The sequence below is a fragment of the Myxine glutinosa genome, unplaced genomic scaffold, assembly GCF_964187855.1.
Source record: "Myxine glutinosa unplaced genomic scaffold, kmMyxGlut1.1 SCAFFOLD_352, whole genome shotgun sequence".
NCBI lineage: Eukaryota > Metazoa > Chordata > Myxini > Myxiniformes > Myxinidae > Myxine > Myxine glutinosa.
In genome coordinates, this window is record NW_027616465.1 from 224820 (window position 1) to 242983 (window position 18164).

Below are 18164 nucleotides of genomic sequence, written 5' to 3' on the forward strand. Positions count from 1 at the left end.
AATCGAATCTATGTGTCCTTATCACACACACAACCAGTCCACCAAATTTCGTCCGAATCCGTCTACAACTTTTTCAGGTATCCTGCGCACAGACAAACAGACAGGGGTGAAAACATAACCACTGTCCACCTTCGTTGGCGCAGGTAATTACTCAACAATGAGTTCAACTTCGATAGTGGACGGAAGATATTTGAAACATCGATTAGGGATCAGATGGTGGTGGAGTATCATGGCTGAGGCAGGGCAGCAGCTTGGTGTCATTGGACCTCACCCATTATAAAGGGAAGATGAGGAGAAGTTTTTTTTTTTTTTTTTGTATACTGAATCGAGGCTCGTGAAAGAGCTAGCATTTATTTCACAAACAAATCAACCAGACAAACAAAATATACAAAAAGAGGGAGCGGAAGACAAGATGGGGAGAGAAGGGGAAGCACACAACCACAACATTTGAGAGCAGGGAGAAGTGTGGGAGGGAGAGGGCTTGGGGGCAGGAGGCGTGGGAGGGGGGGGGAGAGAGGTATAAAACACAAAGGGACCGAAATTGGCGGGGGTAGAAAAGATCAAGGTTTTGGATGGGGGAGGATAAGAGATGGTGGTGAACAGCTGTTTTAAAGACCTGGAGGGTGGAGTGGGATTGAAGAGGGTGAGGGAGTTTGTTCCAGAGGCGGGAGAAAAGAGGAATGAAGGAGTGAAGGTGAGCAGAAAGTCTTGATTTTGGCAGTTTAACCATAAGAGGGTTGCAGGCAGATCTTGTGCGACCTGTAGGAGTATTTGGGGGACAGAGCCCAGAGAGAGCTGGGGGGGCAAGGCCAGAGAGGAGTCGGTAGAAGATGGAAAGACCACCAACCTGCCTGCGGTGAGTGAGTGAAAGGCCCTTGGAGATAGCTTCATCGCGGGAGATTCCAATGATTCTGAACGCTTTGGTTTCAACAGCGTGAAGATGAGCTAGGTGTGAAGCAGGAGCACCAGACCAGAGGGGAGAGCAGTATTCCATAGAGCTGCGGATGAAAGCCTTGTATGTGGTGAGGAGCTCAGGTGTGCCAAGGAAGGACTTCGCACGACGGAGAATGCCCAGTCGGCGACTGGCTTTGGAGGCCAGATTTGAAATGTGGTTTTACCAGGAAAGATCATGGCAAATAGTGAGACCCAAAAGCTTGAGTGACAGAACTTCTTGGAGAGGATTATTCAGAAAGTGGATGGGAGGGTTTTCCAGTCGGTCTTTTCGGAGAGACATCGTAAGAGTGTGAGATTTATCAGGATTGAAAGACATGTTCCATTTGTTTGCCCAGTCTGTGATTTTGTCCAGGTCTGCAGAGAGTGAGGAGGCTGCAGACTGCCGATCTGAGGGATGAGGAATGGAGCGACAGCGAGTAGAGTCGTCAGCAAAGAGATAGAGAGGATTTTCAAGAGAGTCAGAGAGATCATTGATGAAGACCAGAAAAAGCACAGGGCCCAGAACACTACCTTGGGGAACTCCAGCCTGAACAGGAAGAGGAGATGAGAGAAACCCATTCAGGGCCACACGTTGACTACGACCAGAGAGGAAGTCCGCCAGCCATGTGTGGAGATTTCCATGGATACCAAAGGAGAGTTTGGTGAGCAGAGCAGGGTGCCAGACCGTATCGAAGGCACGTGAAATGTCAAGGGAGACAGCTCTAATTTCCTGTTTGGCGTTGAGGACCTCCATCCATTGTTGAGAAAGCAGAAGCAGCATGTCCAGAGTAGAGTGACCAGGTCTGAAACCAAATTGATGATCAGAGATCAAGCCATTGGAGAAGAGGAAAGATTTCATATCTGAAGCAATGATGGATTCCATGACTTTGCTGATAATTGGGAGAAGGCTGATTGGTCTGTAGTTGCTAGGATCTGTTTTTGCACCTTTTTTGTGCAAAGCGGTGATGTTGGCTGATTTCCAAGCAGATGGCAGATGACCTTGAGCAAAAGAGAGGGTGAAGAGAACAGAAAGAGGGAGTGAAAGAGCGGAATAACATGATTTTAGGACCCGTGGGCTGATGCCGTCAGGACCAGCTGCAGAATCAGAGTCGAGGGTTGACAGAAACTTTTCAACCTTGTCAGGAGGAAAGGACACAGAGTCCAGGAGCAGCTGGGTACGACTAGGGACGGTGGGTACAGAGAGGGATGGGTTTGGGACACAAGATTTAGAGGCAAACACAGAGTTGAGGCATTCAACTTTTTCACGTGCGGAGTCAGCCGTTAAGCCGTTTGAGGTGAGGGAGGGGATGGAGGGGGAGCAAACACCAGAAACAGATTTGACCAGACGCCACCAGGATTTGGAAGAGGGAGACAGATAAGAGAGTTCGGTCTTGAGAACGGTGAGATATTGTTTCCTGGCTCTCCTGAGGGAGGACACACACTTGTTTCGGGCTTTGTGAAAGGAAATGAGATTTCCTTCCGTTGGATTTGCTTTCCAGGAGACGAAAGCAAGTTGTTTCTGGGCAATAGCCTCACCACAAGATTCCGTGTACCATGGACGGGAGGAAGGGTATGTCAACTGAAGACGAGATGGGATAAATCTGTGCATGAGAGAGAGCAATTTACTTTGAAAGAATTCCCAGGATGAGTTGATGTCAGAGGCGGTAGAGATGGGAGACCAGTCCAGATGATTGATGGCTGCTTGAAGACCGTGCCAGTTGGCCTGAGTGAAATGCCAGACTCGTCGCCGCTGAGGAGGCTCTCTGAGAATGGTCAGAGAGATGTCCACTTTGACAAGCACATGATCAGATGAGCCGATTGGAGCAGAAGAAGAGCAGCAGACATTTTCCGGGAAGTTAGTCATAACCAAATCCAGAAGAGAAGATGCTCCGTTGACTGAGATCCGGGTCGGGAAATTGACAGATTGTGTCAGTCCCAGTGAGTCGCAGAAGTCCTTTGCTGAAGAGCCATGGCTGGTGAGAGAGGTACCCACACCCAGCCAACTGGCATGGTGACAATTGAAATCACCACATATGAGGAAGAGAGAGTTGGGATGGGTCGATAGAAGTTGGTCCATATTATCAGACAGCGAGATGTAGATGGAGTCATCACCGTTTGGTGGACGGTACAACACACATATGAACAAAAGGTGGGAGCGAAGGGGAAGCCGTAGCCAAAGGTATTCCTGGGGGTGAGGTGGAGAGAGGGCAGTGGAGGGCGAGTGAGGAAGAGAGTTTTTTATAAAGATAGCAACCCCACCTCCAGGACGAGGCTCAGGTCTATCATACCGGAGGAGGGAGTAACCTGGGAGAGATACCAAGGCATCAGAGACATCATGAAGGAGGAAAGTTTCTGTTAAGCAGATCACATCTGGTTTGTCAGAAGCAACCTGTATGGAGAGATCAGTCAAGTTTGAGCGAAGGCCCCGGATGTTTGAGGTCCATACCGTTAATGAAGAGGAAGGGGGAGCATCGGGTACAGAACAGGGGGGGGGGGGGGAGGGGTAGGGTAAGATGTGGAAGAGGAGGAAGAGGTAGGGAGAGCTGTTGAAGGTGTGTCAGAGATTTCAGAGATTTCAGAATAGCTTGGAGAAAGGGAAGAATGGGGCGGACAAAAGGTTTGATGGAGATTGGGTGAGGCACAGTGAGGTGTTATTTGAGGAGGGGGAAGAGCAAGGCAGAAGGTTGGGGGAGATGAAGGTGAAAGTTGGAAGGGGGAAGAAGCAGGGAGGATGCTTTGAGGAGGAGGGGTGAGAGGGGAGTCTAGGAGGGGAGGAGCGAGGGAGAGTCTCGGAGGGGAGGGGTGTGGGGGGAGTTTAGGAGGGAGGGGAGGGAAGGGGCAGGGGGAGAGATTTGAAAGGGATAGGTGATGGGGAAGTGTTGGAGGGAAGGGGGGATGGGGAAGATTTGGAGGGGAGGGGTGAGATTGGATTTTGAAAAGTGTACGATTCATGGGAAACGAACATTTTTTGCAAAATGAGTTTGAGACCTTCGAGTCAAAAATACGTTTGAGGACACTGAAGGAGGGGTGGAGTTCTGGATAGTTTAGGGAAAGTAGAAAGGAGGAACTGTAAGAGATGGTATTATTATTATTTTTTGGAATGAATAGATTTGGTGAGCAAGACGAAAGCATCCTTTTGTAGGAGAAGAAGAAAAAGGTGTTATAATATATGAGAGAAAATAGTTGTTCAGGGGAGAGATTATACATTTCTAACCACGTGATCGCGTACAACGTGAACGAAGAACGAACGAACAAGTAAGAACAACAAATAAACGAATAAGACCTGAGAAGGAAATATTTTTTGGGGTTTTTTTTTTTTTGAGTAGAGATATTAAACAGGGAGGTATGGGGTGAACGACTGGGACGAAACAGAGAACGAAAATAAATGCAGCGCATTCGACGAACCGCTGAGAGAAAAACAAAACCACAAGGTCGGAGACGGTACGGTAGCCGAAGCCTACGAGTACTAGGCCTCAGAATACTCGATACGCATTAACCGACGATTGTGTATACATGTACGAAAAATTAGCACCGAAAATTTTCCAAAAGATACGCTATAGGTACATACACCGAAAGATAGATACAGTCTCGACAAAAACACAATTGTGAAAGATCACTTCGCTTCGAAAGCGTGAGCGCATGGAACAGCTTCGAAAAGACGTGACCTCGCCGTGATCTCGCGAGATCCTGTCAAGATGAGAAACCATTCAGATAAATGTAATCATTTAAAATAAATAGGGTTTACGGGTTTACTAAATCAATATCTTGTTTAACAAATGTGTTGTCATTCTCCAAGTCACTCTAAGTACATGAAGGAAGTGCATTTAATTGATATAATACACCGAGACTTGCAGCGTTTGACAAGGTAACCACCAAATGGCGACCAGTTAAGGTGTGGCCTTAACTCTAAACCTGAAAGAGAACTGGGGAAGGGGCTATGAATTGAAGAGTGGTCATCACTGGGAGAATGTCACATTGATCTGAGAACTTTTAAAGTGATTCTTCACCATTGAGAAATAGGGCAAAAAAACTATATACTGAATAGCATAATTATCTCAGAACTGTGTACGGATACGGACGAAACCTGGTGGACAGGTTGGGTGTGTGACCAGAAAGAATTGATTAAATTTTGGTGAAGATCCGGATACGAGAATTTTTTTTTAATTGATTTTATTCACCATTGATCGGGCCAAAAACGATATGTAGCATATTTCAAAAGGTTGTGGATGAGTTATGACAAAACTTGGTGGATGAGTTGGGTAAGTGACAAGAACATCCGATTAGATTTTGGTTCCGGTCGGATCCAGATCTGACCTATCAGTGGGATACAAAACAAACTGTTGAGCATGGTGGAGGTATGCTCTCTACCCGAGTGCCATTCTAGTTTTACCCTCTATTCAACCTTGAGCCTCGATCTTGTACTGAAAAAAAAAACATGCCAGTCACTCAGAATCTTGTTCAACATACCAAAGCAAGTTATACTTTTGATAATTACGACAATAAAAAAAAATCTTAGCAATGTGATACAATCTAAAGTGACATTTCATTGACCATTGTCTATTTGTAAAACTAAACTGCATCACTTGGACTTGCAAATAATCTACCTCGGCCTTCATGATTTCTGAAAACACACAAGTTTGGGATGCCAAATCTGATGAAAAATGACAACATTCTTGGTTCCTTTACATTCGCAACACAATTGTTTCGGCCCGAGAATCATTTTGAAGCAAAATTTCTCTGCTGAGCTTTCCATGTACTTCTTAAGGGGCTTCAAACCTTTGAATAACTGAAAATATGCCTCGGTCATTGCATTTCCTCAAAATGGTACAACAAACAAACAAAAAAGGGATGGTGTACTGGTGCCCTTTTATGACACTTACCATGACAGGAGCACTCGGTGAAGTGTGCCCAACTTTGATCCCATCATCACCATTTTGAACTAAGCAGTCCTGTCCCCATGATGACGAAGTTTCACTTTCCTGAAAACTTTCACCACCTTCCAGGGATGCCATAACATGACCCTCAAGAGATGTGTGATCGTCATTGTGCCGTAGACATTCTTGCAATTCACTTTCTTGCTTTACAAAGATCCACAACCAGCAAGGGTTTTTGGAGATTGAATCTGAGTGTTCTTCTTTTGTAAAACTCCTATGCCAGGAAGAGCCTATACACATTAGATTGAACAGTTACCATCATGATAAAATTCACCTTCAAACAACAAAAACAAAAATTTATCTTCAGACTAGGCCTGTGCATATCCAAGTATTTTGATAAATGTGTACACGGTCCCTTTGTTGACGTGGTGCAAGTCACTATAAAAAACATTTTAGTCCAACCTCAGTTTAAAGATTTCTCGAACAGTAATTGCGTTACATTAAACAACATCAACAACAACCGGTAAATGTAGTAATTGTTTCATTTATTTTGCAGCTTTAGCTGACGAATTAATCTGCTATGAGATTAAAGAAAAAGAAAGATGAACTGATTACATAATATATTTCTTATGTATAAAATGTATTTTATTATACATATTAAAATGGTAACATACCTTTTATTATGCATAAAATACATTATACTGTCTGTCGGTGGGTAGGGCATATATAGATTTAGGTAGATCTGTATAGATATTATGCTCCGGTTGTCGTGGGTAGCTAGAACCATCTCGATGTAAATAAGTAGAGGACCTGTCTAGACCGGATGTCGGATAAGTTGGGCATGTGTCCCCGCCATGAGGAGGCGGGGCTTGTTAACTACCGTAGAGATTATGCCAATTCCATTGTGTGTCGTTCCCTCTGTGAACATCCCGGTGTCCCTTATGGCAATACATCCCATAGACATTAGATAGGCCCATTAGCACAACACATTAATTTATCCCTCGCCGCCACAATGATCGAAAAGACCAACAGGAAGCGGCCGCGTACAACGGCGCCATGGCAGGCAGACATCGTGCAAGGCAGGTTGAGGCCACGCCCACCGCGCGATGGATTGACACCGAGGGTTTGGTGGGCGGATCGCATGGCTGTTGGGAGGGGACTCGTGGATTGGGAAGAGGCCCGGATTACGTCAGAGCAGCCCGGACAAGATACTTGGAGCGGCGGACATTTTGTCTCTTTGGTCCAGACTTTGGTGGTGAACGGTTGTGTGCCGACATTTTCCAGCTTCCCGTCCCTGGATTGATCCTGCCCGGACCTCTGTCTCAACCTTTCTTCTTGCCCTTGTTCTCCTGCCCTTGCCTCGTCCCTGCTCGTTGAAGAGACGTGAGTGCCTGGACCTTGTTCGCTCCTACCCTTACGCGTTCCTTCACCTCGACTCTCTCCCTTGCGACCCAAACGTTGAGTGCATCGCAGCATCGTGCCGAATCCGGGAGGAGATTGCCTGTTTGTGAAGACGGGTTGCACGCTGCTCGCTTGGCGCGAGAGGGTGTATCGAGGCCTGGTGAACGGGGACGCATCGATCGAGGCCTTACTCCCCGCCAACATCGGAGCCGCGGTCGGACGACTGCGCTCGGAGCCGGACCATCCTTGACGACTGCAGACTACTGATCGAGCTAAGACGCACCACAGAACACAACAAAACGTTTATTTTCATATCCTTTCCATTTGTCGTGTGGTCGAAGTCTGTGTGTAAGAGTGCCTTTCACTTCAGGCAAGGTTTGTGATTTAGTTTTTACCGGCGCGTTCCTTTGTTCTCGGAGTCCGGCAATAAAGCGGCGTATTTTTGTACAGCAACTCCGATTTTGTTCGATTTATTAATTTGCAGATGAAGACTACGCGGGGCCGTCAGGTAAGCCACGGCATTATCCCCCAAACCCCCCTTCACATGTATGATCCGCCATCAATTGGAAACGCCTCATTAAGCTCGATTCCATCCATGGACACTCTGTCTTAACTGAGAGCCGTCCACACGACAATACATTTTATACATAAAACATTTTAAAAGTAGAACGACACTCATCGACCTCACAATGTCGACCAATATGCCTCCGCCCACATTATTACATCACGATACATACTTGTACCAACTTTGATTTTAAATCCATTCTACTGTTCTCAAGTATCACATTTTTACCTGACATGACCTCTGACCTCACCAAAATCACAAAATCAACTCACTCCTCACCTTTGATGCCAACATATTGTAACGATTTTGAGAAGTGTGTCACGAATTTGAGAAGTGTAACGGTTTTTGAGAAGTGTAACAATTTTGGAGGAAGTGTAACGAATGTGGAAACGTTACAATGTGAACGTTACAAAAGTATGGTAACATCCTCGTAATGTAAATAATGGTCGCAGCCGTCCTCCTAGTTAATTCCATGAAACTTACACGCAGGTCACGATATATCTTTTAAATAGTGTATTTCCTTATTCCATGTAGGCTAAATATGTGTTTCCCACTAGATTGACTTTGCATTGTATCAAACAAAATAAGCGTAGGCCCTTCCAATTTCCCCAAACATCTCCGCTCTCCAAAGTTCCTTTCAAAAGGGGAGTTGTTTTCAATCCCGCAGGCCGCCATTGCCCATGTGCTTTGAGTCGGAGAAGAAAGGCGTGTCTCCACCTCGTCATAAGAGGGAAGGAGTGAACCAGCCCTAACAGCCAATCAGCACCGCGGTGAGCGACCCGGTAGGCGTGCCCTCGGAGCCGGCGGCTTGATTTCGCCCGAGGTGATAAAAGCGACTGTAAGGGACTGCTTTACGAGATGACCTGGGAGGAGCAAAGAGGCGGCACCAAGAGGAGCGGTGAGATGCGAAACGCTCCAAGCCAAAGAGGAGAGGTACTCGGCAAGGAAACCAGCTTTGGAGAGACGCGCTGAAAGGAGGGAGACGGCTCCACCACAAGAAGAGGAGCAGGTGTGCCGAACCAGCGCGTGGCGTCTACCGCAGCGGCTACGCGACGGAGGGTTTTCCCGCCAAAACCGCGAGGAATTGCGAGCTGCTGCCTCCCGACTTTGCCTCCCTCTCAAGCAATCCACCTCAAGCCCTACCTGCCTGCAATATCCCCTGTGTAAGTGTGAACGTCCTGTCCTGCTCGTTGTCTTGGGGTTAAGTAAAAATGAATAGTGTAAGTTAACGATTCGCTGTGTTACTGCTTCTTCCATCCATTGCTTGTGTGTGTATAATAAATCTGTTCTTCCTCCGTATTCTTCTTCTTCTTCTTTTTCATTTTCTTTCGGTCGCTTTAGAGGTTTCCCGATTGAATATCTGTGGGGCGATCTGGTCAACGTCGGGTGGAATCGGGTTCTAATCGGGGAGTAACTGTTCGGACGCGGTTAAATACACCACCGCTCGGTCAATATAACATCTAAAGCCGCGTCTGTAACAATATAATCAGTTCATCTTTGCATTATAATATATACTTATACCAAGTTTGGGCAAAATTCCATCACTGGTCCACAAGTTATCACGGTAACAGGATTTTTACTGAACATGACCTTTGACCTCTTAACCCCAAAATCGAATCAGTTCCATCTTTACCTCATTATAGATACCTGCACCAAGTTTGACTAAGATCCTTTCAGCCGTTCTCAAGTCATCACAGCAATGAAAACCTATAACGGATGGACAGTCGGAGGGACGGTCAACTAGTGAGACTTCTCTGACATACTGGAACCTGGGAACATTACAAGATGGTCTTAAGAGCTAATGTATTGTTACGTTTGTACGGGGTAGTATTTGTGATTACCTTAGAACCAGGTAGAGTGTATAGATTAGCATGCTCCGATTGTCGTGAAGAAGAAGAACCACCATGTAATAAGTAGGGAATTTGTTTAGCCCGGATGTATTGTAAGGTGTATCTTCGTCCTGATTACGAGGAGTGGGGTATGTTAATTAGCTCAGGGATTATGGGTAAATTATCCCTTGTATGTCTATACCTCTGTAATTTATTTCCTATGTCCCTTTTGGCACCCCATCAAAGACGCGAGCAGAAATTGCGCATTTAAACTCTAATTAAAAACCTACCAGAAACCAGGACATTGAGCGCTGCCGCGGATGACTGACTTTGGAAGCACACGGGACAAGCGGGCCTAGGGCCACGCCCAGAAGGGCAGTGACTGGTTAGTGGGAGTGCGAGGCGCTTGGGGATTGGTGGAAGGATGACGTCAGCAAGAACGTTCTGGAGCGGGTGAGTTGGCACGGACTGGTTGGATTAGGATCAGGATGATGTCAGAGCCTGGGTGATAAAAGAATGTGGCAACGTAAAAGAACGTCTCTCTTCGTTCTTCTGCTTGGCTTGACGCACTAGTGGACATTCTGTTTTCTTCTCCTTGGTCCCTCGCTCTGACCGATTCCCTCTTGCACCTGCTCGTTTTGAACTTTGTCGGTAAACGATCACATTTTTATCTCTCTCCACATCAATGCCTTTCTGGTTCTTCTCCGATTTAGGATCTCATCACGGGCAGCCGTGCGCCAATATCTTGCTGGTGGTTGTGAGGAGGAAGAGCCACGACTTTCCAAGCAAGAGCGATGGGTGGACGAGCACTGCTGGCTCGCTGCAGTGCGACACACATCGAGGCCTGGGTTCCCGCCAACAAACGAGCGGTTCCCGCCAACGAACGGGCGGTTCCCGCCAAAGAGCGAGCGCATTTTACCGCGAAGGCCTGGACGAGTTCTGACGAGACGCTGGTCGAGTCGAGCTAAGTGCAATTAAATAACCCGTTTTTCTTTTACCATTCTATTTCCCATTATCCGTATTTGATTCTGTGTGTGGGAGCACTCCATATAGAAATTTTAGTGTTACCGTGTTTTATTTTGTTACTGGCATTCTTCAATAAAGCCGGTATTTTTGGACATTTTAATTTTGTGTTGGTTTAAGTTATTTATTACAGGTGGAGATGTCGAGTGGGATCCGTGAAGGTTAGTGCTCTGGTTTCTCCCCTTCCCTCTTGCTTCCCCACGCGTATTATCTGCCATTTGATTGAACGCCTCGGAGTAACAGCTCGTTTGGTCATCCGTGCTACCCTAAGGTGTTCACCAAGGGTAGTCACGCGACAGTATTGTCATAGTTACTAAGTCTCATTCTAAGTCTCTCATAGAGATCTAAGTTACTAAGTCTCTCATAGAGATCTCGCGAGATCTCGGAGACGGTGGGAGGGATTTTCGAAGCTCCACACGGTCTCCACGTTTTTCGAAGTTAAGTCTGTTCACAATTGTATTTTGTCGAAACTGTATTTATCTTTCGGTGTGTGAAGTTATTGTGTGCAACTTTGGTTGTTTCTCGGTGTTTATCTTTCATAAATTGATCGTCTGTTTGCCGTGTCGTGTCTTGAGGCCTTGTACAGTGTGCACTGTACAACCTTGAGGCTTTGTTTTTCTCTCAGCGGTCCGTCGTTTGTGATCCAATAACTTTCGTTCTCTGTATTCCCAGGCTTTTCACCCATAGCCTACTACTTCCTTGTGTAAATCTCAACTCAAAAAAAAAAAAAAAAAAAAAAAAAAAAAAAAAAAAAACATTTCCTTCTCTGTTCTCATTCGTTTATTCATTCTTATTCGTTCGTTCGTTCTTCGACCACGTGTTTCTCCCCCATTTCCCCAGATAGTTTTCACTCATTAACCTTCAATGTTTACACTTTCCCCTCAAGTTATGTATTCCATCATATTTTATAACACATTTTTCTTCTTCTTCTTTAAAAGGCTGCTTTCGACTTGCTCAACAAATCAATTCATCCCAAAAAAAATATCCATCTCCTATAGTGCCTTTTTTCTACATTCCCGAAACTCTCCTGCACTCCATCCTCCATCCAGCGTCCTTAAACGTATTTTTAACTCGAAGGTCACAAGAAACTCATTTTGCAATAAATGTTCGTTTCCCATAAATCGTACACTTTCAAAAATCCAATCTCACCCCTCCCCTCCAAATCTTCCCCATAACCCCTCCCCTCCAAATCTTCCCCATCACCCCTCCGCTCCAAATCTTCCCCATCACCCATCCCTTTCAAATCTCCCCCCTTGCCCCCTCCCTCCTAAACTACCCCCTCACCCCTCCCCGCCAAGACGCCCCCTCGCCCCTCCCCTCCTAGACTCCTGCCTCACCCCTCCCCTCCAAATCTCCCCCATATCCCATCCCTTTCAAATCCCTCCCCTTGTCCCTTCCCTCCCAAACTCCCCCCTCACCCCTCCCCTTCAAATCTCCCCACCCTCATTGCTTCTCAATTTCACCCCTCTCACTCCCCCTCCTCAAAGCGTCCTCCCCGCTTCTTCCCCCTTCAAACTCTCACCTCCATCTCCCCCAACCTTCTGCCTCGCTCTTCCCCCTCCTCAAATAACACCTCATTGTGGCTCACCCAATCACCATCAAACCTTTTGTCCGCCCCATCCTTCCCTTTCTCCGAGCTATTCTGAAATCTCTGACACACCTTCAACAGCTCTCCCTATCTCTTCCACCTCTTCCACATCTTACCCTACCCCTCCTCCCCCCTGTTCTGTATCTGATGCTCCCCCTTCCTCTTCATTAACGGTATGGACCTCAAACATCCGGGGCCTTCGTTCAAACTTAACTGATCTCTCCATACAGGTTGCTTCTGTCAAACCAGACGTGATCTGCTTAACAGAAACTTTCCTCCTTTATGATGTCTCTGATTCCATAGTATCTCTCCCGGGCTACTCCCTCCTCCGGTATGATAGACCTGAGCCTCGTCCTGGAGGCGGGGTTGCTATCTTTATCAAAAACTCTCTTCCTCACTCGCCCTGCACTGCACTCTCTCCACCTCACCCCCAGGAATACCTCTGGCTACGGCTTCCCCTTCGCTCCCACCTCTTGTTCATATGTGTGTTGTACCGTCCACCAAACAGTGATGACTCCATCTACATCTCGCTGTCTGATGATATGGACCAACTTCTATCTACTCATCCCAACTCTCTCTTCCTCATATGTGGTGATTTCAATTGTCACCATGCCAGTTGGCTGGGTGTGGGTACCTCTCTCACCAGCCATGGCTCTTCAGCAAAGGACTTCTGCGACTCACTGGGACTGACACAATCTGTCAATTTCCCGACCCGGATCTCAGTCAACGGAACATCTTCTCTTCTGGACTTGGTTATGACTAACTTCCCTGAAAATGTCTGCTGCTCTTCTTCTGCTCCGATCGGATCATCTGATCATGTCCTTGTTAAAGTGGACATCTCTCTGACCATCCTCAGGGAGCCTGCTCAGCGTCGACGAGTCTGGCATTTCACTCAGGCCAACTGGCACGGTCTCCAAGCAGCCATCAATCATCTGGACTGGTCTCCCATCTCTACCACCTCTGACATCAACTCATCCTGGGAATTCTTCCAAAGTAAATTGCTCTCTCTCATGCACAGATTTATCCCATCTCGTCTTCAGTTGTCATACCCTTCCTCCCGTCCATGGTACACGGAATCTTGTGGTGAGGCTGTTGCCCAGAAACAACTTGCCTTCGTCTCCTGGAAAGCAAATCCAACGGAAGGAAATCTCATTTCCTTTCACAAAGCCCGAAACAAGTGTGTGTCCACCCTCAGGAGAGCCAGGAAACAATATCTCTCCGTTCTCAAGACCGAACTCTCTTATCTGTCTCCCTCTTCCAAATCCTGGTGGCGTCTGGTCAAATCCGTTTCTGGTGTTTGTTCCCCCTCCATCCCCTCCCTTACCTCAAACGGCTACACAGCTGACTCCGCACGTGAAAAAGCTGAATGCCTCAACTCTGTGTTTGCCTCTAAATCTTGTGTCCCAAACCCATCCCTCTCTGTACCCACCATACCCAGTCGTACCCTGCTGCTCCTGGACTCCGTGTCCTTTCCTCCTGACAAGGTGGAAAAGTTTCTGTCAACCCTCGACTCTGATTCTGCAACTGGACCCGACGGCATCAGCCCACGGGTCCTAAAATCCTGCTCTGCTGCTCTATCTCACCCTCTCTCTGTTCTCTTCACCCTCTCTTTTGCTCAAGGTCAACTGCCATCTGCTTGGAAATCAGCCAACATCACCGCTTTGCACAAAAAAGGTGCAAAAACAGATCCTAGCAACTACAGACCAATCAGCCTTCTCCCAATTATCAGCAAAGTCATGGAATCCATCATTGCTTCGGATATGAAATCTTTCCTCTTCTCCAATGGCTTGATCTCTGATCATCAATTTGGTTTCAGACCAGGTCACTCTACTCTGGACATGCTGCTTCTGCTGTCTCAACAATGGATGGAGGTCCTCAATGCCAAACAGGAAATTAGAGCTGTCTCCCTCGACATATCACGTGCCTTCGACACGGTCTGGCACCCCGCTCTGCTCACCAAACTCTCCTCCTTTGGTATCCATGGAAATCTCCACGCATGGCTGGCGGACTTCCTCTCTCGTCGTCGTCAACGTGTGGCCCTGAATGGGTTTCTCTCATCTCCTCTTCCTGTTCAGGCTGGAGTTCCCCAAGGCAGTGTTCTGGGCCCCGTGCTTTTTCTGGTCTTCATCAATGATCTCTCTGACTCTCTCGAAAATCCTCTCTATCTCTTTGCTGATGACTCCACTCTCTGCCGCTCCATTCCTCTTCCCTCAGATCGGCAGTCTGCTGCCTCCTCACTCTCTGAAGACCTGGACAAAATCACAGACTGGTCAAACAAGTGGAACATGTCTTTCAATCCTGACAAATCTCACACTCTTACTATGTCTCTCCGAAAAGATCGACTGGACAACCCTCCCATCTACTTTCTCAACAATCCTCTCCAAGAAGTTCTGTCGCTCAAGTTTTGGGTCTCACTATCTGCCATGATCTTTCTTGGGAAAACCACATTTCCAAGCTGGCCTCCAAAGCCAGTCGCCGACTGGGCATCCTCCGTCGTGCGAAGTCCTTCCTCGGCACACCTGAGCTCCTCACCACATACAAGGCTTTCATCCGCAGCTCAATGGAATACTGTTCTCCCCTATGGGCCGGTGCTCCTGCCTCACACCTAGCTCGGCTTCACGCTGTTGAAACCAAAGCTTTCAGAATTATTGGAATCTCCCGCGATGAAGCTATCTCTGAGGGCCTTTCACTCACTCACCGCAGGCAGGTAGGTGGTCTTTCTGTCTTCTACCGACTCCTCTCCGGCCTTGCACCCCCAGCTCTCTCTGTGCTCTGTCCCCCAAATATTCCTACAGATCGCACAAGATCTGCCAGCAACCCTCTGATGGTTAAACTGCCGAAATCTCGGCTCTCTGCTCACCTTCACTCTTTCATTCCTCTTTTCTCCCGCCTCTGGAACAAACTCCCTCACTCCCTTCAATCCCACTCCTCCCTCCAGGTCTTTAAAACAGCTGTTCACCACCATCTCTTATCTTCCCCCATCCAAAACCTTGATCTTTTCTACCCCCGCTAATTCACCCCAGATCCACCTTGTTTGAAATTCCAACTTCTTTCCTGGAAGTCCTGGCAGTGTCCATATGTTTTATACCTCTCCCACCGCCCCCTTCCCATGCCCCCCCCCCCCCCCCCCCCAAAGCCCTCGCCCTCTCTCAGATCTCTCGATGTCTCCATGTCTCTCTCATGCCCTGCTCTCAAATGTTGTGTTTGTGTCCTTCCCCCTCTCTCCCCATCTTGTCTACCGCTCCCGATGTTATATGTTTTATGTATCGGTTTGTCTTTCTGTGTGATTAATGTTCGCTCTTTCACGAGCCTCGATCTTGTATACAAAAAAAAAAAAAAAAAAAAAAAAAAAAAAAAAAAAAAATTGTATTTCATGTTCAGTGGACTCAACGTTGTGGAGATGGACAGACTGAAGTTGGAAGCATTTGTGTAGATTGGTTACTTGAGGTTTTGCAATTCATTGTTATACAGTTGATTAAAGGCAAAAGGAAGTCAAAAGCCTCATACAAAATGTCCTCACGAGGATAGGTGGACAATTTAGGCTTTCGACACCATAACATACGCCAAGTTGGAATACTGCTTCATACTGGATGTCCTAATGGTTGTTGTTAAGTCGTCACTTGAACTTGCTATGACTTTTGTACTCCCGAGATTTATGGAATATACAGCAAATTGGCATATCACTTTGTTAATGATGTATTTAAAGAAGTTTTGAGGAATAATAAATATATTAATTTTTTCAAACTCCTTGCTTTGAAGATCTGCGCAAAATGTGGGATTCTTGTGACATTGCGTTCGTGACATTAAACATACGACTCGATATAGGGATTATGGGTAATTCCTTGATGATGTCATTTGTTATGTTACGTGTGAACAACACCAAGTTGCATCCTTCAGCCTCTTATGAATGTTAATGCTCAATTTTAGGTTCATTTGATTGATCATTGTGGAAATGAACTGGAAAAGCCAAACGGCTCGTCAGTCTTTCTTTGTCAAATCAATCACATGAGACTGACCCTCTCAGATTCCAAGGAGGCATCCATATTTGAAGTGTTCATGATCGGCCAAAATGGGTGACTGGGTGCAGTTATGCAAGAGTGGTGTTCACACAATGTAACTGAGGTATCTGACGTGATAATTACGCTGCCACTGTCAGACGCCTGATTACCCTGTCAGGTGCCCAGTAGTCAGGGTCCTTAGGGATATTTTGGTTCAAATTCTTCCAAAAGCATCAAATTTGGTGCAGATGTTGCCCATGCCATACTCTTTCGATTTTTGACGGGCCCCAAGGGTGGTATGATCCGGGGACCATACCGGTCCATCCCGCCATGTCACCTGACCTATGACGTCATAATTAGGATATGCATCCAATCACATGGCGTACTACAAGTGGTCAAAGTTCAAAATGAATCGATCGAAAAATGAAGGCAGGGATCTATTTTTAAGGTTTTCATAAAACCAATATGGCCACCAGGTCACGTGACCTATGACGTCATATTTATGACATGTATACAATCATGTATACATGAACCCGGATCATGATCGCACAAAAATTAAACACAAGGATATAGCATACAGTTCATAAAACATCAAAATCCGTACCTTTGTAATTCGACTGATGAACTGCATATGCCTGAAAATTAGGAAATAGACATGTAAATATTTCCTCTAATTGTCAAAAATAAGGTCAGAGTTCGATTACCCAACCCAGAAACATAAAATGGTGAACCTCGCGTAAATCTCGACAAAAAACTCAAAAACCGACATGTTTGACTCAAAAATGACATTTAAGATGACCTTGAGGGTTGACCTTGACCTCAAATCATCAAAATAACATCATAATTGGATTCCTCGACCTTGAAAACCCCTGAAAAGTGGTATCATACATGATTCCAACCCTTTTGGTTATTTAACTGATTTTCCTCCAATCCGGGTGGTGGCCATTTAGTATTTCGCCAATATGGGGCCCCCGGGGGGGGGGGGGCGCCCGTCTTGGCACCCGTCAAAAATCGAAAGAGTATGGCATGGGCAACATCTGGGCCAAATTTTGTGCTTTTGGAAGAATTTGAACCAAACGGCCCCAAAATATCCCTAAGGGCCCTCACTACCAGACTCAATCAGCCTGTTCACCTGAACAACCTGCTAACCACCACCAAGGTGTACAAGGTAGCAGGGAACCAAAGGATGAAGACGTTCCCACCTAACAGTTATGAGTACAATGAATGAGACCGACTCGTGTGAAGCACGAGACAAAAACTCCGGTTCAACCATGTAATGTATAGTATATAAACAAAGGGTGGGAAAAGGCAGCACAAACCGGAGTATTTCAGGATGAAACTGCAAATTGCCAGGCCCTCCTTTCGCATCATGGTAGCGATGCATGACGACTGCACTCTGTAAGAGAAACCGAAGAATATCTGGATCAGGTTAAAACAATCTTCGCTCAACTAAGGCACAGATTTATCCACAAAAACTGTTTTGCAAAAGAGGAAAGATTGATGGCAAATAATTACCCCCAAGGCCAAATGATTCACATGGCCGACGTGCTTATGGATAAAACCAAACCCATAAAATGCGACTTCAATAACTCAGATGTTCATTAGCTTCAAATGCAGCGGGGTGCCAGAGAGGATGTCAAAGCGCCCGGTCGCAAAAAGATTTCCCCTCACTCTATCCCACCAGGCCAGCAGATATGCCTACCCCTTTATATTATTTTTATTCATTTTGAACAACATTCAATATCTCCTGGACGATTTTTTCCAGAATACATTACAAGAACAAGCCGGACAACTTTGTATCACCATGCGCTGCTCGAGACGTGAGGCATTGCAGCCCACCTCGGACTAAGAGCTCAATTCGCCAGCTAGAAAAATGACCAAGACTGCCTGGGCATACTAGTCGAGCCAAAGGCCTGAGGTGTGCTGCAAGGCCTGAGACAAATGTTACAAATA

The 18164-nt window shown here is 46.4% G+C and overlaps 1 protein-coding gene across 1 annotated transcript in view; it reads right to left on the bottom strand.

Annotated features, from left to right (window-relative positions):
* The window catches only part of LOC137433085 (uncharacterized), a 67902-nt gene that overhangs the window by 7132 nt on the left and 42606 nt on the right, over window positions 1–18164 (bottom strand). Inside the window, exons 8-9 of the mRNA XM_078768756.1 lie at window positions 17531–17607; window positions 5814–5929 (exon numbers count right to left, since the gene is read on the bottom strand). Of these exons, the coding sequence (XP_078624882.1) occupies window positions 5814–5929; window positions 17531–17607 (193 nt within the window). The remainder of the gene's footprint in view (window positions 1–5813; window positions 5930–17530; window positions 17608–18164) is intronic.